Source organism: Anser anser (genome assembly GCF_964211835.1).
Source record: "Anser anser genome assembly, chromosome: 16".
NCBI lineage: Eukaryota > Metazoa > Chordata > Aves > Anseriformes > Anatidae > Anser > Anser anser.
In genome coordinates this window covers 14,425,596-14,445,280 of record NC_139737.1, presented here as the reverse complement: position 1 = coordinate 14,445,280, position 19,685 = coordinate 14,425,596, and the positions used below count along the sequence as shown (strand labels likewise).

Below are 19,685 nucleotides of genomic sequence, written 5' to 3'. Positions count from 1 at the left end.
GGCTTCGGGGAAAAAAGTATAACACCAGCATTCTGTTAAGTTAAAACACTGAGGCTATTTAGAGAGGAAGAGAGGGCAGGCAGCCTAGCAGGAAGTGATTTACACTTGCACACAGCGGTCAGGGAAGAAGCTAGATGCCAAAGCAGAGGAAGGAGCCCAGCCGTGCTCCTGCCTGCCTTGAATTTCATGTAGGCCCTCCCGCAGGATAATTCCAGCCAGGATCACGAACAGACACCAAGCCTGGCTCCCACTCCTATGCATAGGGCTACAGTGATCAAGAGGCAGCCTGGATACCTCTTATAAATGCCTTTATTATTAGTATTAGTGAAAAAGCACTCAAATGTCATTTTCCATCCACCTTTACAAGTTAAGCCACACAACAGCTTCACTCCACCAGCTACCAAGCTGCAGGTAGCAGTAGTCACACCAGAGGCTCATCAGGAAGTGACCCAGCTCCACCTTTAAGATAGAGCCAGGTTTTAAAGGTAACGAACATTAAGACACAGGCTTTACAGGAAGTTCAGTTTAGTAAATGGAGTTTCTGGTGGTCAGAGCTCCCTTTGTCCCACCCCTTGTGCACCTTGAGAAGGGGTGCTCCTGGTGCACAACATGACCTGATAATAGAAGTCCAAAACCTGGTATTACAAGTACAAGAGTCCTTCGCAGCAAACAAGGAGACATCTGTAACACTCAGTCCTGGCCCGGGACTCACAGGTGAGAGGGTCAGGAGAAGGCCTCCAAGTCCACAGCAGGCAGGGGAGGCCTCCAGTAGGCAAAGTGGCTGTACTCGGGGCACGCCAGAGCGATGCTCCCCCTCTGCCCCAGGGGGGGGAAGATCAGCTCCACCACCTCCGACAGCCGCTCGTACCTACAGGGTTATGGAAGGAACTGCAGCAATAATGGGCAAAACAGCAGGGCTTGAAGCCATCTTATAAGGAGCAGCCTTGCAACTAGGCCATTAAGGCTGCCTAGTGTTACAGGGCACCCTAGCTGTGTGCTCAGCCACACAGCTGTGCCCCAGCACACCACCGCACAGGGCTCAGAGCCCCTCCTGCTCTAAACCAGGGGGGTAGGAAAGGAAACCAGCTCCCACGAGACAGGACCCAGAGGAGAGAGGAACAAGCAGGCCGCTTACGTTGACTTGTGGTTCCGCACGAGCCCCTGGACCAGCTCTCCCTTTGGGTTGACCACAAATATGCGGCTCTCGGGCAGGCCCACTTGCCTGTATGCGTAGACGTCCTGCCAAGGGAGGGCAGCAAGGCGTGAGAGCTGCAGCAAGGTGCCACCACCAGCCCGGCCGGAGGCCCCGGACACCCACTCACAGTGGCTCTGTTCCCAAAGGCTGCGTAGAAGGGCAGCTTCGTGGCAAACAGGTTTTGGATGTCTGTCAGGCAGGCAATCTTGAACACCTCTGGCTTCTTCTCGATCACCTCCCTGGAGCACAACGCATGTGCACAGAGGAGAGGTCAGAGTGGCACCCGCAGGGCAGGACTGCGCGCAGCCAGGCCCTGTGGGGGCTCAAAGAAGAGACTGGAAAGGCAGAAGGGATTTTGTGCATTGCAAGAGCCTCACCACAGCGCTCGGGGAGGACAGGCAGTTCCCCTGCTGCCTCCCATGAGCAACACCCTGCACCGAGGAGGCAGGAAGCACTTTAAGGCTGCAGCAGCCCCCAGTGTTGAGATGGGTGTACAGGGGGGGAATGCCACCCCCAGGGGTACAGCATGAGGAAGGAGGAAAGGACAGGTACCTGTGGAGAGCAGAGAAGAGGCTGCTGGGGGCAAGCAGGATGGGGCCTTTGGGGAGGGCACAGCCTTGCTCGTTGACCCATTTGAGGTAGCCTTTGGTGATGTGCGCCATGCCGATGGCCCTGGCTGAGCAGTAGAGGAACTTGTAGCCATTCCTAAAGAGAGCACAGGGAAACCCTCTGAGCTGTGCCCTGGGCACAGCACCCTCCTACCCCAAAGGGTGGAGGGGGAGGCTGAATACCTGGCCTGAGCCCACACCCTGCTCACCCCTTCAGCACCCAAGGTGCCTTCACAACTCCCTCACCCAGAGGAGGTGCAGGCTGAGACTGACCCCCAGGGCAGGGGGAGCCATGTGCCCCCTGCCCAGCAGCAGGGCCACCAGCTGCAAGGTGCCTCTGCTGCCCCACAGCTGCCTCCTGCCCTGCACGGAGCTCAGCCACTTGGACCAGGCCAGCAGATGACAGCACCTTCACTGCATCCCCCCCCAAGGCTCCGCAAGGGGTGTGGGGAGCTGGTCACAGCCCCCTGCCAAGCCACCAGCTCAGGCAGGGATGGCACTGAGCTCTTGCAGGAGGGGAGATGGTAAGAGACAGCTGAGAGGTGGAGATGAGCCATCTGCAGGCTCACACTGCCTCTTAGTGGCCACAGAGGCCCGGTGGCAGAGACAGAGCTGGGACCTGCTGCCAGCCTCGGCTGGGGGCACCAGGGCAGCATTGCACCCCTGGGCAGGTCTGGCCCCTTGGGGGACAGGGCAAGCAACAGCTGGGTGCCTGTAAAGGCAACCAGCACCCATCCAAGGGGCTGGAAGTGCTAGGCACAGCTTTGTGCTGCTGTTGTACAGAGACCCAGAGGCACAGGGCTGCGTGCGTGGCCTCCCAGCTACGGTTTTGTCAGGTTTCCTCATGGTTGCAGCATCAGCTGCATCTCACTGGCAGAACCTCCACCACCATGCATTCCCAGTGCCTGGGGAAATGCCCCATCCCTACTTCAGACACCCACAGCACCCTCTAGTACATCTTTGCTCTCATGGATTGCAACAAGAGAAGAAGACAAAGACACTTGGACCACGCCACAGTGCTGGTAACAGGGCAGGAGCTCAAGTGTCTGCAGTGAGAGCCTCCCTGTCATCTTCCTCCATCAGCCATACTGGCTCCCACTTGGTCTCTCCGTCAGCCTCCTACCTCCTTTTGGGGTCTCCTGGTTGATCTGACACTTACAGGTGGATTTTGTGGAAGAGCTTGGCTATCCCCTGATGAGTCCAGTCTTTCCCCAGATGTGGTAGGATGTGGCCAAGAGCATCTGACCTAAAAGAAAAGGAGACCAGGTTAGGCTGATCCAACCTGGTGGGATCCAGAAGGCAATGGGGTTTGGGGTCCCTCCTGGCTGCTTGTGCAAGCCTTGGAAGGACACCTTCCCCTAACACGGCACCGGGGAGGGAGAAGGGCCATTACTTGGTGATGGTGCCATCGATGTCAGAGATCACCACCTTGTCATCCCAGTTCCACAGGTAGATAGTGGCCTCACAGCGGCACGTGCCCTGGTACTGAGTTGTCACACTGAACGCCACCTCATTGGGGCCGTCCTGCAGGTTCAGCCTCCCCTGCAGCAAAGTGGAAACGAGCACGATACACCAGCACTGGGACATGCCAGACCAAGGCTTTCCACAGGCCAGGACTAACGCCTGAGCAGCCCAGAGACCCCCCAGCCCCTACACAGGGGCCACCCAGGGCAAAGTATTCAAATGCCCTAGAGAACCTTAAGGTCAGGAGTAGAGAAAACCCCACTCAGAGGTTGTCTCCTCCCTACACACAAGCAGACAATGAAGGAGGAGAGTACATACAATTTGTTCCGATGACAGCCTCAGGGATTTCTTGTAGGTTGGCAGAGATTTCTGTGCAGAGGTAGCTGTTGCTAGTGCATCCCCTGGGTGCAGGGGCTCCTCGTCACTGGAGGACCTCTCCTCCTCCTGCCTACACAAGGAAGGGAAGAGCACAGTACCTCCATTCTGCAGCTCACAGCTTTCGCTATGAGCATGAGAGGAGAACTGGAGGGGACCCAGGACAACCCACCCACCTGGCCATGGAGGAGCTTGGCTGGACAGAGGGTCAGCCTGAGTCTTAAAAGAGTTTTCTGTCCTCATATATGAGGCAGATTTGGGAACAACTGGTCATTTAGAAGAGAGAAAAGCCCACATACTCCTGAAGGTAGCCTGGGTGCTCCAGCTCAAGCCTCCTAGCAGGAGAGAGAGGCACTCACCTCTGCTGAGCAGACTTGGGCTGCAGTGTCCCCACATTAGCCTTCCCTGGCCTTGTCTGCTGCTGTGGGTGGAAAGGGACATCATTAACACCTTGGTGTCACAGGCAGGGCTGCTTCAGTGCCACTTGGAGCGGTGACACCAAAGCAGCAGTGGCAATGCATTCCCCTGCCCTCAAGGGGATGTTGTCCCACGGAAGAGGGGCTGCAACCTGGTGGCAGACAGGGGCAGGGAGACCAAGCACATGTGGTGCCTGGGCTGTGGCATGAGGGGCACGTGGCAAGAGGCTTCACCACTGCCAGGTCTGTGCTACTGCATTACCAGGCGTTGTTCTGGCATTAAGAGACCTGAAGGGACAGCAGCCTTCCCAGGTCACTGCCATAAGGTCCCTCTGGCTGCTCTCATGCTCAGCCTCAGACCATCCTCCCCAAGACCCTGCTGCTCTCCTCCCCACCAGAACGGCCCCTATCCCCCGGGGGCATGCTGTCACAGCCAGCACTGCAAACACCTCCTCTGCTGGGAACTCTCGCCTCCTCCAGGAGAACCACCACCTGCTGCCTCTCTTGGGCATCTTCTCCTTCACCAGTCGGTCAATGGTGTGCTGTGAGTGTGGCAGAACACAGGAGGAAATCAGTCACCTGCAACCCCAGCCAGCTCTACCGAGCCCTAGAACAGACTTATGCAGCCCCAACCCTCCCAGACTGCTAGGAGGCCCAGCTCTGGCCAGCCCTTGCACAGACAGACATCAGAACAGGTCATTTTTGGTAAGGAAACCTCAGCTCTCCAGACTTCAGTGGTACCCATGCATCTAAAAGCCACCCATAGGTACCTCTGGGGAAAGGAGAGAGGCCCAGCTCTGCCCCAGCCTGGCAGCTTGGCCTCTTGCAGCCCCTCTGTGCATTTGAGCCCTGCTGAGAAGGGCAAGCAGTAGAAGTGTCATGCCACTGACCTCAGGAATGTTCCTCTGGAAAGCCTGCAGGGACAGGACCATGGGAGCAGCCACTGCCCAGTTGTAATACCTAGAAGAAACAAGAGGGATGGGAGTATCACCACTTCTTGGAGCTGCGAGCGCTGTTTCCAGGTCACCATTCTGCAGCACGGTCAGAAAGCCCTCACCCACTGCCTAGGATGGAGTCACAGTCCTACAGGGTGTTCCTGTAGGGACAAAGCTAGAAGAGCTGGCCACTCACTTCTTGTTGATCAGGATCACCAGGTTGGGGTCATCAAGGAGCCCTGGATTCTCAGCAAACTCCTGGTAGGAGATGATGTGCTCCATGAACTTCTCTGGCGGGACAGAGGCTGTCATACCACTGGCATACAGGATGGGTTTCAGGACAGCAGACTCCCTTCCCCTCACACCTACCACGAGAAATCTGCCTGCTGCCCCCAAGGCCTCCACACAGTGACAGAGCAATTGCAGGCATCACATCAGAGCCAGACTCCATGGGGCTTTCAGCAGGTACATCTGACAGCAGCTGGACACAGGAAGGGATGCTAGGGTCTGCGACAGGCTTTGAAGTTTGCTCCACCTCACTGTCAGCAAGAGAAGGAACAGCAGCAACATCAGGCAATAGCTTTAGACGTGCCCCTGGTGTAAGGGCTCGAGGAGGTCTGAGCTTGCTCACTGGGGCCCCCCATACCTCCTGGGGAAATAGAGAGCCACCTGCTCCTCATCCAGGTTAGAGAGGTCTTCAAGGTAAACATCAGTAGGACCCAGGTGAGGGCTTCTTTTGATGGATCCTCAATGCACAGAGGGAAAGGAAACAGATACAGAGATGGCTTGGAAAGTAATTTGGCTAATTCATCAAGAAAGCTAACAGCATTTCCCCTCACTCTACACCCTACAGATTTTATGACTATCAACATACAAAGAAAGCTTTTCAAGTAGGCAAAGAAATGTATTCTGTCTTAAATCAACAGCAGCAGAAGTACATCAAGATACTTTCACTGACATGAGATCACTTGTAAGAAGGACACAGTAAAGTCCTACCTATGTTATGCTACAACAGCCTGAAGGTGACGTTTGAAATTAACACCATACAAGATAACAGAAACACAGAATCATCTAGGTTAGAAGAGACCTCCAAGATCATAACATTGTGATCTTCCTCTTTGTACAAGAAGGAATCCAAAATATCACTTCAGAGATTTTTTTCCTGAATTTATGCTGGCTGGAGAAGTAAGGCTGGTTAGGACAGGTAACAAAGCCCTTAATACAGCACCAAGGGAGACATACATGCTTTGTTCTGGGTAATTTTCTACCTGACTTGGCATGCTTAGGAAGAAGATGCAGGCCACGAGCTGCCAGACAATTCAAGTTCAGGGACAGTCTACATTGCTGAGAAGCCTAAGCCTGCACAAAAGCAGACGTCTGAGGATGGACTTCAGGAAACTAGGCAAGAAAGTCTAGGGTCACCAAAGGTAGGAAATCAGAAAATGTCTTCTCAAAGCAAAGGAGCTGGTGGCATGTGGAGCAAAGCAAACATGTCACATCTCAAATATCCAGGACAGTCAAGGGGTTATGCTGAACCAAGAACCCAGCCCCTCTCCAAGTCCAGCTCTGTCCATGGGCTCAGACACCGCTCCCAGCAGCACCAGTCATCTGCTCACCTTGTCTCTGCTGGGGTTCACAGCTCTCCAAGCCCACCTGGCTCAGGACAGCAGCTCCCTCAGAGGACTCCACATCTGGCTGAGCTCTCAGCACAACCTTCTCACCTCCCTTCTGCTCCTCTTGTGGGGCTGAGGTGGCACCTGATGAGCTCTCTGCCCCCATGGCACTGGGGTTATCCATCAGTCCAGGGGGGCCATTGCCTTCCTTAGGCATGAGTGTTGGCTCATCAGCCAGCACTGCAGAGGAACGAGGTGGGTCCTGAGGTCCTGCTGGGCATGGACCTCCTCCCAGACCTTCAGAGATGGCAAGAAAATGGGTTCTCTCATCCACTGGCACTGGTGTCACAGAGACAGTGGTTGCTGCAGTCTTTGTGGACTTGGCTGGTTCAACCCATTCTGATTTATTCACCTCAAAAAGAGAAGAACAGGTCTGAGGATGGGACGTTTCTCAAAGCATCAGGGAGAAGAGGGCCAGCCCTCTGAGGCTGCCTGGCCCCAGCCTCCTCCACTTACCCCAGGAGCTTCAGACCCCCTCCCACTGCCCACTGGAGGGGCACCAGAGCACTCACCTCAGGGAGCCGTCCCCAGGCCCACTGCATGTGGGATCCAGCCCCTAGGGCAAAACTCTCCTGCGGCCCAACCTCCAGCTCGGAGTCACTTCTGGGAGAAGACAGATGGCTCGGGGCTGGGCTACAAGAAGAGAAGGCAATATTGGGCCTGCTCCACCTTATATAGCCCCATGCTTTCCTGTCAACTGCAAAGATATTTAGGGCCAAAATCCCTGTAAGGCTGGTTTCCCAGAGAGTCACTTCTGCCCCATAAAACTACCATTTGCCAGGACTGATGGGAAGCTGAGGTCCAAGAAACGAAAGTGCTTCAGCCCTGAGCTTTTCCACAGCCACACCTTATCAGCCAGGAAGGCTGCTGCCTTCTCCTGACACCCCCGGGTCCTTTCTCCCAACCACCTGCCCCAGCCATGAGGCACACCTCTCTGCTCCCACCAAAGGGGTGCAGACCACCTTGGACCCATCCTTTACCTGTCCATGGAGGCTAGCTCCCCATCAGAGTAAGGGTGGACCTCCTTCGCCTGCAGCGACCCGGTTTCTTCTTTGGGGAGATCAGTGAAGGAAAAATACACTGAATCACTGGAAAGAAAGCAGGAGTATATAGTTACACTACTCTCAAGAGCCAGCTTCCTCTGCTGGAAAGCTGGCAATACCCAAATTTGCCATTTCCAGGACTGCTGGGCACCCCCAGGGGGCCTACAGGCCTGGCCCCAGCCCCAGCAGCTCACTCTAGGGCCGGCAGCTTGAGCAGCTCCTCCACAGACACCTCGCCCCTGGCCTCCTCGCAGCCTCCCGGTGCGGGGCCCGTCACCTCCTTCCTCCTGGGCTTCCTCCTGTGCCGCCTCCTCCTGCGCGGGGCCACCTCAGCGCTCGGGGCCTCCTGGCCATGAGAGGGTTGAGCTGCGCTCTCTGGGCTCTCCTCCGTGGGGATGGGAGACGTGCAGAGGCGGGATGGGATGCTCCTCTGGAACAGGGATGGGCAGAGGCCATCAGCTCCCTCCTTTCCAGGCTGGCAGCCCATCCAAGCCCTATCCAAGATGTTCCACAATCACAGCACCACTGAGCTCTGCCCCTGGGGGTAGTTGTGTCTAGGCCTACAAGGAAGGTTTTATGCATGCGACATGCAAATAAAAACAGAGCTATGCAGCCACAAGTTAAAGACATCCTTAATAAGGGCAAGGGGATGCAGGCAGGAGATGACACCACAAGACCAGAATTATGAAGGGTGTAGATGGGATTTGTTTCTAGTGCCTTCTCCCTGCTCTCAAAAGCAGCCCAAGCCAGCAGCAGCCACAGGTCATCCTGGTAGGGAGTTGGCTGAGATTTCCAGAAGCCACAACTGATCTCACCCTGCTCACCAGTGGAGCAGACAGCCTGCCACAACATCTGGCTCACTTCCACCCTGTCACAAGATCCCTCAAGAGCCCAAGCTCAAGATACCTGCCAGGCTGACCAGGAGCCATGCCCGGGGAGGAAGGCCTGTCTGGGATGGGGATATTTGGTCTAACGCTCGCTCAGGGTGCTTCACGCTGGTAAGATCCCTTGAGCAGGAACCTTTCTGGGCACACAGAACAGGGACTAATGCAGCCACCCCAGGGAAGGGCAGCAGTCCAAGCCTGGTCCTTCCACCTAAGCCCTTGTGACCACCTGGAAGTGAGGGGACACACAGCAGCAGCTCCTCTTCATCACCGACCTCATTCTCCTCAGACTCCTGGACAAAGAAGGCCTCGCCATTGTCACCCAGCTTCATGTGCAGGTCCACAGGCTCCCCATTGATTTCGATGTCAACCTAGCATGGGGCAGAAGGTGTCTGTCCACCTGAACGCGCTCACCCATCAGGGCACAGCAAGGCACTTCCCCACGGAGGTGATGGGTTGGGGATGCTCAGGGGGCTGACAGCCACCTGGCCTTTGGGACCAGGAACCTCTCCCCTAGGAAAATCCTAGGGAGCACTGCCCCTTTTGAAAGGGGCTAGGTTCCATTCAGGGGCATCCCCTCCAGAAAATAGCAAGAACGCCTTTAGACAAGGCTACCCTTCCTCAAACAAGGTTCTTCCATAACCCAAGGGGGGGGACACTGAGGGCACTACTCAGATCCTGGATCTAGAGACACCAGAAAGAAACCTCGGTCCCTCCCCATACACACAAGAAGCTGTGACAGGGGAAGAGACCCAGCTCCCTGAACACCAGAGGAGGGAACCCAAGGGCACCAGCACACATCCTGCCAGGGCCAGCACCACTTACCACCTTCTCCTTGGAGCGCAGCACACCCAACTTCCCGAAGCGCACATGGAAAGGGGAGCACTGGAAGGAGTTATCGGGCTGCCTCACCACGATCACATCGATGCAGCCCGTCAGGGTGGCAGGGTTCAGCCCCCGGTACAGCTCCTTCACGGTGACGAAGACAGTCTCAGCAAGCTGCCCCACGTAGTTCATTGTCTGGGATTGCAAGGCAGAGACAGGAACAGGCTCAGGTGGGAGGAAAGGACTCCGGCAGCTAGGTGTGAGCTTGCTGTAGGAGAGCTGACCCACAGCTGCAAGCACAGCCCCATCAAGGGGACAGGTCCCTATCAAGGGGACAGGTCAGCATCCAGGGAAACCAAGGCAAAAATACAAAGGGCCTTGATGGAGGCCAGCCAGGGACTGAGCACCGGAGAACAGGGCAGAAGCTGAGCATTAACCATTGCATCCAGCGTGGAGGAGAGATTTCCTTGCCATTAGGACACCACCACATTTGTCACTTGCAAGAGCAAATACTACTTTGAGGCAACACCTTGCCATCAAGCTATTACCATACAAGTTTGCTTGGAGGGAGTCCCCCTGCCCTGGGCTGGCCTTAGAAGCTCAGGGCAGAGAGGTGAGAAGCGCAAGGAGCTGCTACGTACACCACATGCTCACTTCTATCAAAGCCACTTTCCTCACTCAGAAGTATACATTTAAGTCTCACCAAAACAGGCAGACAAAGCCCTCGCTAAGACCAGAGCTCCCCAGTCCTCACACCTTGCCGCTGCTGCCATCACCCAGCTTCCCAGGGAGCCCCTGCCCAGAGGCTGTGCTGCCTGGAGCCACAGGCTGGCAGAGGACACCCAGGCAGCTCTGCAACACCATTTTCATGGGCTCTGAGGTTGCATGGCTTCTGTTTTTTTGTTAGTAAAAACACATGGAAGGAAAATTTTGCCTGCTGCATGGTCATCATCTCATCTGCTCATACCCACAGCAGAAGCGAACCCCCCTCTGCCATACTCAAGCAGGCACGTGGAAGAGATGCATGCCTGCAAAGCTGGAGTTTGCATGGTCCATGCTGGGGATCACAGAACAACACACGTACAGCAGGCTTTTGCACCCCACCTCACCCCGAGGAGAGGAGGGCGCACAGGACAGCCACCCCAGAAGGACCACAGAGACCCAAAGGAAACCTCCTGCTTCACCAGCAGGGCCAGCCCACAGCACAGCACCCACAAGGGCTCTCAGCACAGTCCCCGGAGCACACCCAGCAAGTGCTGGCTCCTCACCCAGAGGGACGAGCCCTCTGTCCCCACGTGCACCCAGCCTCTCTGATCTGCCCTGCAGCAGCTCAGCCCTGTCCTGTTCGCAGACATCCCTGCAGGAGGGGACTACATGTCTCCTCCCCTGACTGCTAGGAATAAACCAAAGCCCAGATGCCCCCCAGGGCAGCAGGAAAGCACTGGCTGGCTCCAGAAGCATCAGTGCCTCTGTCAGCATCGGTGCCTCCGTCAGCTCTGCTCCCAGCCCTGATGGCACTGAGCTGCTGAGCCCAGCTTCCCCAGGGCAGGCAGCCCTCCCTGCTGCATCACAGCACACAGCAGGGATCAGGAGGGAGCTCTTTGTGGCAGCAGAGGGGATTTCTGGAGACAAGGAGCCTCTGTTCAGCCACAGTGCTCCCAGGGGATGCCTGGGATGCACGTTGAGACAGACCTGAAGGACGCACAGGGAAATGCTCAGGCAGATAAACACATACAGCCCACGGGGGCTGGGATGGGAAAGAGCCCCTGTGAACAGGCCCATGCTGTGAAGCATCGCATGCCACGGCCACATCCCCTTTGCAGAGCCAGCATCTCCTCCACAGGGCTTTGTGCCCCTCCACAGGGCAGGACAGCACTCATCTGGGGCCAGATTAGGGTTTTGTGCCCAACAAAGGTGGGCAAACAGAGCGGGGGAGCTGGGGGGGTCTTGGTGGTAAAGGGCACTTCGGTCTCTCCAGGTGAATTTCCGCGGGGGCCTGCCCTCGGTGCACAGCTGTCCCCTGCCCAGCTCTCTGCCCACACACTGCTGGGACCTGCACAGAGTCAGAGCTCGGAGCAGTGGGAAGAGGATGGCTTCGGGGCCGTTTTCAGCTTGCTGAAGTTAACACTCTGGGGGCTTCACCCAGAAGAGCAGAAGGCAGAGAAGAGAGGCTGGGACTTCTCACAGCCCTCTGCCCAGCAATAGATGGAGCAGGTCCACCACAAAGATAGAGAAAGTTATGATGTGGAAAGAGATAACGGGTGGACAAGCCAGGAGAAAGGGTTTTGAGGACACCAAGCCACAGACAACAAGTAAGCCCTACGGTAGGAGGGGGCTCCCCCACTCCCAAAAAGAGCAGGGCCGCAGCCCCACACCATACAGCTCCTGCAGAGGGGACAGCCCCCCCAGGGGGTGACACTACCACAGCCCACCCCCCAGCTGAGGACCTCCAGAGCACCCCAGGCCCCTCACCACCTGGCTCTGCTCCAAGCAGCAGCCCCCCTGTCCCTGCCTGTCCCCAGCACCAGGCAGGTGGCACAGGGACAGCTGTCCCACAGCTGACGCACCCCATAAGGAGCAGCACCTTCCCTCTGCTCCCCATCCATCACACAGCTACAAGCCACCCAGAACCTTCCCCTTACCTTAACCAGGCACCTCAGCACCCTCTCAATTTTGGGGCAAACCGACCAGAACCCCCCGGAGCTGCTCTGCACCACCTGCAGCACCCAGCTCCGCAGCTCCTCCTCTCCCCACCACTTCCTTCCTCTCACCTGAGCCAGGGGAGGGCCCCGGCTCCCAAACAGCACCCAGCCCCTGCCGCAGGCCTCCTGCTGAGCCTGTGAGGGCTCCCGGGAGGCTTTGAGGGTGGATCTGGAGACGGGGAGCAGCTGCGTGTCATTGCAGCCGGCTGGTTTGCTCCGGCTGCCTTTCACTGGCGGAGACCTGTTCCTCCATCCTTCCCCAGCCAGCATCCCGCAAGGCTGCTGCAGCCTGACCCCAGGGCTGGCGTTTCCCAGGAACGTCCTTATTTCGTTTTCTGGACCAGATCTCCGAGTGTTTAACCCCTTGGGGCATGAACTGGATGAAGCCCCAGCTCTCAAGACCCTGGCAAAGACTGAGCGAGCCCTTTGGAAAAGGCACACAGAGGCTGCTTGTGCGGTGCTTGGAAAAAATATATAAGAAAATATAAAAACTATATAAGAACAACTGGGCTGTGGGCTAGGAGGAAGGTGGGCTGCTAGCGGGGAGGAATAAACCTTCACTAGATTCTAGTGTGGGGGAGATTCAGAGGGAGTACATTTAGCTGTTCCCAGTAAACTGGGAGAGTGGATTTTGGCGAGATGTTTCCCCGCAAAACCTAGGACTGACATCAGGCCAAAAGCTTCCAAGGGAAGACTGCCTGACCTAGGGTTGTATGCCCCAAGCCAGAGCCATCCTGAGCCCAGCCTCCAGCTCCTGCAGGGCTCAGCCCCTCCTGCAAGGGCTCTTGGATGCCTTGAGTCTGGGGAGATGCAAACACGTGCTTGGGTCGCTTATTTCAAGCTCCCTATCCTGCCCTGCTCTTTGCAAAAAGAGCGGGGGGGGGGGGGGGGAATTTTTCCAAGCTCTTTAAGTCTTGCTAAACAAATCCCCCCCCGGAGAAGTTAAAGGAGCTTCGAGGGCTGAGGACGTGCTCCAGGTAACAGAGGGGATGGAAACGTGCAGCAGGCTGTTAGCTCTCAGCTGCGGAGACGTGGGGAGGCTCCGGCCGCGTCCCTGCTGCGAGGCAGCTGCCTGCCCTGCTGGCAGCACACCCGAAAATCTCCCGCGGACCCGGTGCTGTCAGCATGGGAGCCACCCGCCGTGGCCAGCACCCTTGGGAGATGCACCCCTGCCAGGGGCAGGAACTGGCAGCGATTTGCAGCAGCGCGGGAATGCCTTTTCAGAAGAGGGCAGCATTTCTTTGTCAGCCAGCTGAATGCATCCTTGGGCGAGCCCAGAGAAGGCGGGCAGAGCGAGCAGGAGCACACAAGCAGCGCAGCCTTGCTCTGGCTCCAAGCCCCCATCCTCTGGGCACTGGGGTAAGCAGCTGGGACTCCGGCACCCTACAGAAGCAGCTCCCACCCCTTACCTGCTCCAGGCCTCCTGGCTCGGCTGTCTCTCCCCCGACTCCCAAAGCACCAGGTTTGCTCCCCGACGCCGCAGCTCTCCCAGCACAGCAGCGGCTGGGCACCGCCACGCACCCAGAGCATCCCCGCGGTACCCACGGCTCCCCCTCGCCCAGCCGCTGCGTCACGCCCGTGCTGTGGAGCTCCTGGCCTTCTCATTGCCCTGGTCGCTTTCTACAAAGCCATAGGGTTAATCTTGGTCCTTGCCAGCTGCCTCTGAACCACAAGACATGTTCTTTTCATATTCTCTCTCTGTTGTTTTTTTTGGGGGGGAAGGCAAGCCCTGCAGATCCATCACTCCCTGGGCACCCCAAGTTCTCTGCATCCTCCCACCTGGAGAGGTCCAGCAGGGAGAGGTTTGTTCTCCCCTTTTGGGACCTCCACAACCCGCAGATGTTTGCAACGAGCTTTTTATAACAAGATGGCTCTTTCCTATTAGTCAACTGAAATGTGGTGCCCCCAGCTCCCTGTGTTCCAGTGCAAAGCGAAGCTCACATGCGTGTCCGTCTTGGCAGCTTGCTTCTTGCATCCCTGGCGTTCCTTGGCCGTCTCAGATTGCAGCTTCCCCTGGCACGGGATGGCTGCGCTCAGGTCCCTTGGCATGGCTGCGAGCGCTGTGCCTCTGCTGGCTGGCAGCTGCATCCCCAAGGAAACCTGCCACCATCTCCTCGGCTGTCTGGAGCAGCCACAGAGCCTTCTCAATTTCCCTCTGCCCCAGAAAAAACACCTCCTGCGTCCAGCCGGTGGGTGAAAGGGGGGACGCGCCGTGTCAGTGAGGGGCTGTTCCCCCCCCTCTTTGTATTTCGACAGCTGCTGCAGGAAGGCCGGGAGGCAGCCAGCTCTGAGGATGCCTCCAAGGTGGGGCTGGTGTCAGTTCTGCCTCCTCCCTCAGCCATCCCATTATTTCTCCTGGTTGTTCCCAGCTGTTCGAGCTTGTCTCTGAGCAGCCTGGCAGCCCCTCGGGACGCTTTGCCTCTGAACCCTCCTCGCTGCTCGGTCCTTTGCGGGCCTGGGGTGGAACATCTGGAGGAAGGCTGGATGCAAGCAGGAAGCCGGCTGGCTGGGACCGACACAGCTCGGCTCGCCAGGGGCACTGCAGCGGAGCAAGGATTCATCCAGGGTGGGAGGGGAGAGCTGAGCTTTGCCTGTCAGGAGGCTGTGACCTCTTACGGTGATGGTCAGGGGCTATGGCAAGGCCGGGGGGCTCCAGCACCCAGCTGTAATTCGGGACAGGGCAATGGTGAGCAGCAACACGGCGCCCCAAAGCCGGGCAGGGATGTTCCCCTGCAAGGCTGGTGGGGCTGGGGAGTCCTCACCAGGGCTGGAGGCTTGGATGCAAAAAGCCCTTCCCAAGCCCTGCGTCGCTGCCCCTGCTCCTCGCAGGGGGAAGCAGCCTTTTGAAAGCAGGGAGAGCGCCCGGCAGCACGGTGCTTCCTGCCTCGCTCAGCTGGCCGCTCCGATTTCCTTCCCCGGCTCAACAAAGAGCTGCGCGGGCTGGTGAAAGGGGTGATTCAGCAAAAGAGGACGCGGGGAGCGAGGCAGGAACGCCGTCAGCGCAGCTGGACGGGGTGAGCTTCCCATCCAGCAAAAGCAAAAGCAAAAGGCAGCAAGGCTCAGGTGTCCCGCTAGCTCGGGGAGGTTCTGGAGCCAGGAATGCAACAGCAAAACGCAGGGCGGGTTGTTTTTTTTTTTTTTTTCTCTTTTCCATTACCAGAAAGATCAGGTCAGACTGGCGTGGCATGTGACGGAGTGGGTGGAAAGCCATTTTGCCCCGAGAGGAAGAAATGCCATCCCCAGTCGCCAACTGCAAGCATCGGAAAAGCCTGAATTCTGGCCACGGGACCGGCTGAAAACCGCCCGTCCTGCTCCATAAACCCGCTCCGCCGATCTGGATCTGATCTCCCACTTTCTGACCTGCTGAAAGTTCGCGTTCCTGCCCCGAAACAAAGGGCTCGAGCCCCCTCGGGAAGAAAAACCGGAGCGCGGCAGCTCCCGCAGGCGGGGGCCGCCGGGGGCCGGGGCTGTCGGGGGACGCGGGGCACCCTAGGGAAGGGGGCGAGGAGGGAAGCCCCCAGCCCGCGGCTGCCCGGGAGCCCCCAAGCTCCCCGCCCCGGCCGCGCGGCTCTGGGTGTGCGGCACGGCCCCGCACGGCCCCCGCGGAGCTTCGCCACCAGCTTGGAGCCCAGCAAGAAGGGGAGCGAAGCGCGCGCGCCCCTCGGGGCAGCTGGAAACCCTTCCAACCCGTGCTCCGAAGCCGCTGTCTTTATTTCGAGCCGCGGGACGCTTCCGAGCCACGCTTAGATCAAAAAATCATCATGATAAATAAATAAATAAATAAATAAATAAATAAATAAATAAATAAATAAGGCGGGGAGCCGGGGCCCTGCCCGCTCCCTGAGCCCCCGAGGCGCTGCCCCAGCCCCGGGAGCGCGCCCCGCGGCTGCCGGCCCCCCGCGGCCGCCCCGCTCTGACACGGACGCGCGCCCCCGCTGCCGAGCCGCGCGCGCGCGCCGCCGCGGTGACGTCACCCCCCCCAAGCCGCACACGCTCCCCCCCCCCCCCCCCCGCCTCCCTCCCGCCCTCCCCCCGCGCTGATGCCGCTGTGTGTCGCGCCCGCCCGCCCCGCGCTCATGCCTGCGCTCGGCGGCGGCGCCCGCCCGCCCCGCTCAGCCGCCGGGGCCGGTGCCGGGGCCGGGGCCCTCGGCCGGGGGTGAGTGCCTGGGGAGGGAAGGAGGAGGGGAGCGGGGGAGGGTCCGGGGCCGCCGCCGCCTCCCCTCGGTGCCCGCCTCCTCCCCGCCGTCCCCAGCCGGGCGGCCCCGGCAGGTGAGGGTAGGGCGGGCGGGGGGGCCGGGGCTGCCCGGTTCGGGGGGCGCCGGGGGCAGCGGGGCCGCCCCGGCGGGAGGGAGGCGGTGCCCGGCCGCTTTCGGCAGGTAGGAGCCGAGCCGCGGGGAGGGGGCTTCAGCCTGCGGCCCCTGGGCTCGGGGAGGGGGGGGGGGGCTGAGCGGGGGCTGCTGCCGCCGCCGGGGGGGCTCCGTGTGCCCTGTGCGCGGGGCGGCCGAGGGGCTGGGGCGGGGGTCCCGGGGGGGTGGGGGCCCAGGGGTGCTCGTCCTGGGGGTGCCCCCCCCCCCCCCCCGCCGGGAGCGCCCGGCCCCCCGAGCCCCGTCCTGGGCGCCCCGCGGGGTGCTGCGCGCCAGCCCCGGGTGCCCGGAGGAGGGCTGTGAGCCCCTGCGGGACGGGGGGCTTGGGGGGGGCGAGCTGCGTCCCGCGGGGTACCTGCAGGGCTCCGTGCCGGCCCTCCTTCGGCTGCCAGCCCCCGAGGAGCCTTCAGCCCCCCGCGGGCACCCTCCTCGTCCCGGCCCAGCTGCTGGCCCCCGCCGCCGGGTCCCCGAGGGGGGCGAATCTCCGCGGGTGCGGAGCCAGGAGTGCGCTTCGCTGTCTGGAGCGGCTTATTCCCAACCGATCGCTCTTTAAGGGCTGAGGAGGGGGAAGAGGAAAAGAAAACTAACGCAGAACGCCAGATGAGAGGCAAACAAATCAAAGCGAGCCTCCTATTTACTGCTGGGGGAAGCTGCAATTTACTGATAACTCCGGTTAGCCGGGCTGGGACTGTGACCTCGGCGTGTTTTACAGCTCTGGATCCACAGCTCTGGATCCGCAGCAGGCTGCTTCGGCCCCTTTATTGTTTCCTCCTAACTCGTCGCAGTAACGTGCGGCACAGTAATACCCGCACGGTCTTTGGGCCCTGACCCACCTCTGGGGGTGGCGAAGAGGAGGCCGTGGGGCTGCGTTTTGTTTCCGACACAGCCTAATCTGTGGCATCCCCTAACGGGACTGGAGACGGCTGGGGTTCGGCAGGGGCTTTCCTGACGGGGTTCAGCCTCCCCAGCTCTTGCTGCTGTAAGAAAGCCGGGGCGATTTGAAGCCCCCGAGTCGCTCCTGGTAACGCCTCGCTGTCGGTGGGATAGTTGCTGGCCCGGACCTGCCCGCTGTGGGTTTCTGCCTCCCGTCGGCGGTGGTGGGTGCTGCGGGGAGCCCCGGGGCGGGCAGTGGCAGCACTCGGGTGGCTTTAAGGGTGCACAGCAGCAAGCTTTTCCTTTCCCTATTCAGACCTCCTCTTCTCCCCTTCCAAAAATGTGCTGCCTCCGTGGATGTGAGCTATGCTATTTTCTTTATCTTCTGCTCCGGTTACTATGGTGCTGGTGTGTGAAGCAGCTCTGCCAGCTACTCTGGGAGCTCGTAAAAAACCTCAAACTTGGTGTCCCCTCGCCGGTGAGCAGGGAGCGCCGCGTCCGGCCCTTACCGAGCCGTTCCCCGTTTGCATGGCCTGCCATGAAGTGGGTCTGGAGGCTGGGCAAGGTCCTCGGGGAGCCTGCTCCGAGGTTTCCAGCAAAACACCGACCTCAGCAGCGTGAGGCCGGTGCTTGGCTTCACTCTTCGTTGTCATCACCGACCTCGGGGCTGGCCCTCGGAGGCGGCGAGCCCTGGGAGACCTGCGTGCATCCCCTCCCGGGCACCGGGCTGCTCGTTTCCTGCCTGGTGCAGACAGGGCTGTAGCTCACTCGGAAGGCTGTTGGGAATGGAAACAAATAATTTAGAGTCTGTGGAAATCCGTGCAAACAAAAGGCAGAAGATGGGAACAGACGTTTCCCCCGGCGCCGCCGTCCTGCTCGGCCCTTCCAGCTTGCATAAGTGCCCGAGCAAACTCGCGGCTGCTGGTTCGGTGCCGCCTGCCTCGCTAGGGCAGGCCTCGCTTCCCACCTCTGACATCTTGCCTTTCTGTCTTTTTCTACCTGATTTGCATGGAAAAAGGCACAAGGGGGGATCCATCCCACGGGGAGGCGGTGGGAGCGGATCCCGAGTTTGCTCGCTGTCCGTGCAAGTTGCTGTCGCCCTTCTTCTCGCAGGGAGCTGGCCTGGCCCTGAAATCCGGGGATTGCTCGGGGCAGCAGGAACCCAGCGCCAGGTCTGGGTTCCTCCCACCTCGCCGGGGCACAGATTTGTCATTCCTGAGGGTGATTCACCCCGTCCAGACTCTGATTCACCCCCGGAGGTGCTTCTCCCTGTGTATTAATTAAACAGGAGCCTGGGATGATGATGTTTATGACTTAGGCACCTGTTCCAGGTGGAATAAATCTAGGTCCTGATGCAGAGGCTCATCTGGAGGAGATCCTGCTTGCTGCGGGACTGGCAGTAAGATGGTGGGGAAGGTCTGCAGCATCTCTTGCCCTCTTTCAGCTGTGATGGCTTTCTTGCTTTGTTGAGTCGGAGAAGGGTGATGTTTCTAATTAAAAAGAAGAAAAAGTCATGTACTTCTCCCATTCTTTGTTTGTTTTCTGGTGTGTTTTTTTTTTCTCTGGACAAATGTTCTAAATAACAAAGCTTAAAATGCAGATGGAGCAAGTTTGCTTGGAGTGAAATCACTGGGAAAGCCTTGGTTGGTTGAGGGCTGCGGTGGACGCGGAGGAGCTGGTGATGACATATGGCACAAGAGGAGAGCCAAAGCGGTTTGTTTGTCACCAGAGGCAGTCGCAGTCACTGCGGCCACGGCTCGTCTTCACAAGGAGGATGTTCCCATATGTTTCAGAACCTCCTCCATCAGCTCTCCAACCTAAAGGATCCTGTGATTCTTTCCTCTCTCCTTTCAGAGTGGTGTACCGGTGCCCTCGCCTTTCCCCACAGAGCTGATAGGGAGATATTTAACCAAACTCCCTTTATCTGTGTCCTCTTCACTCCTTATTCCTACATCATTATTTATTTTACATTTAAACATTGGGAAGCGAGCCTTATAAGCTCTGCGTTCAGCTTCAGGGATGGCTCTTGTATCACTCCCGATGGCAAGCACCACCCTCGCTGCCCCAGCCAGGCCCCCCGTGTGTTTTAGCACTTGCTTGGAAAAGCAAACAGCCTGTTGTTAGGGTTGCAGAGTTTCCATTTGGGTTCCACCCAAATGATCCCGTCCAGTAACGCTCGGAAACTCAGCCTGGGTGATAGGGCTTCGCTTGCTTTCCTCTGAGCAGGTCTTTCTGGGGGAGAGACTTCGAGGGAGGCTGTTCCAGAGGAAGGAGAAGAGCCTCGTAGCTTTTTTTTTTTTTTTTTCTCCTCTTAATACAAGGATGCTT

General features: G+C 58.6%; 2 protein-coding genes across 13 annotated transcripts in view; one reads left to right on the top strand and one right to left on the bottom strand.

The window, feature by feature from the left end:
- Positions 1-274: 274 nt before the first annotated feature.
- Positions 275-19,679, bottom strand: LPIN3 (lipin 3). Of its 9 annotated transcripts, none has more exons than XM_083801653.1 (20): positions 16,840-19,679; positions 9,419-9,619; positions 8,869-8,964; positions 7,904-8,139; positions 7,647-7,754; positions 7,179-7,299; positions 6,610-7,018; positions 5,640-5,739; positions 5,363-5,532; positions 5,190-5,283; positions 4,949-5,018; positions 4,508-4,600; positions 4,002-4,063; positions 3,586-3,715; positions 3,197-3,345; positions 2,963-3,049; positions 1,748-1,900; positions 1,323-1,434; positions 1,136-1,239; positions 275-868 (listed from the first exon to the last, which is right to left on the bottom strand). In XM_083801653.1, exons 2-20 carry the CDS (start codon positions 9,608-9,610, stop codon positions 724-726), a joined length of 2,631 nt encoding a protein of 876 aa, XP_083657779.1. In that variant the 5' UTR covers positions 9,611-9,619; positions 16,840-19,679; the 3' UTR covers positions 275-723. The 9 variants fall into 9 exon arrangements, with proteins under 9 accessions (XP_083657779.1, XP_083657780.1, XP_083657781.1 ...); XM_083801654.1 differs by having other exon boundaries at positions 9,419-9,613; XM_083801655.1 differs by lacking the exon at positions 16,840-19,679 and adding an exon at positions 16,201-16,273 and having other exon boundaries at positions 9,419-9,613.
- The window catches only part of ZHX3 (zinc fingers and homeoboxes 3), a 50,314-nt gene continuing 46,769 nt past the window's right edge, over positions 16,141-19,685 (top strand). For 2 of the 4 annotated variants that reach the window (XM_083801660.1, XM_083801664.1), the window contains exon 1: positions 16,370-16,496. The gene's annotated coding sequence lies outside the window, so the exon portion shown is untranslated. Of the gene's footprint in view, positions 16,277-16,363; positions 16,497-19,685 lie in introns of those variants that run through there. The other 2 variants (XM_083801659.1, XM_083801662.1) reach the window with 2 other exon arrangements.

Bases quoted from the DNA above. Each gene is read 5' to 3' on its own strand.
- LPIN3 (XM_083801650.1), bottom strand. From the start codon at position 12,390: ATGCTGGCTGGGGAAGGATGGAGGAACAGGTCTCCGCCAGTGAAAGGC. The intron at 7,300-7,646 runs GTAAAGGATGGG...CTCTTCTTGTAG, and splicing joins GAGCTAGCCTCCATGGACAG to CCCAGCCCCGAGCCATCTGT. The intron at 5,284-5,362 runs GTAGGTGTGAGG...CTGTCCCGCCAG, and splicing joins CAGCAGGCAGATTTCTCGTG to AGAAGTTCATGGAGCACATC.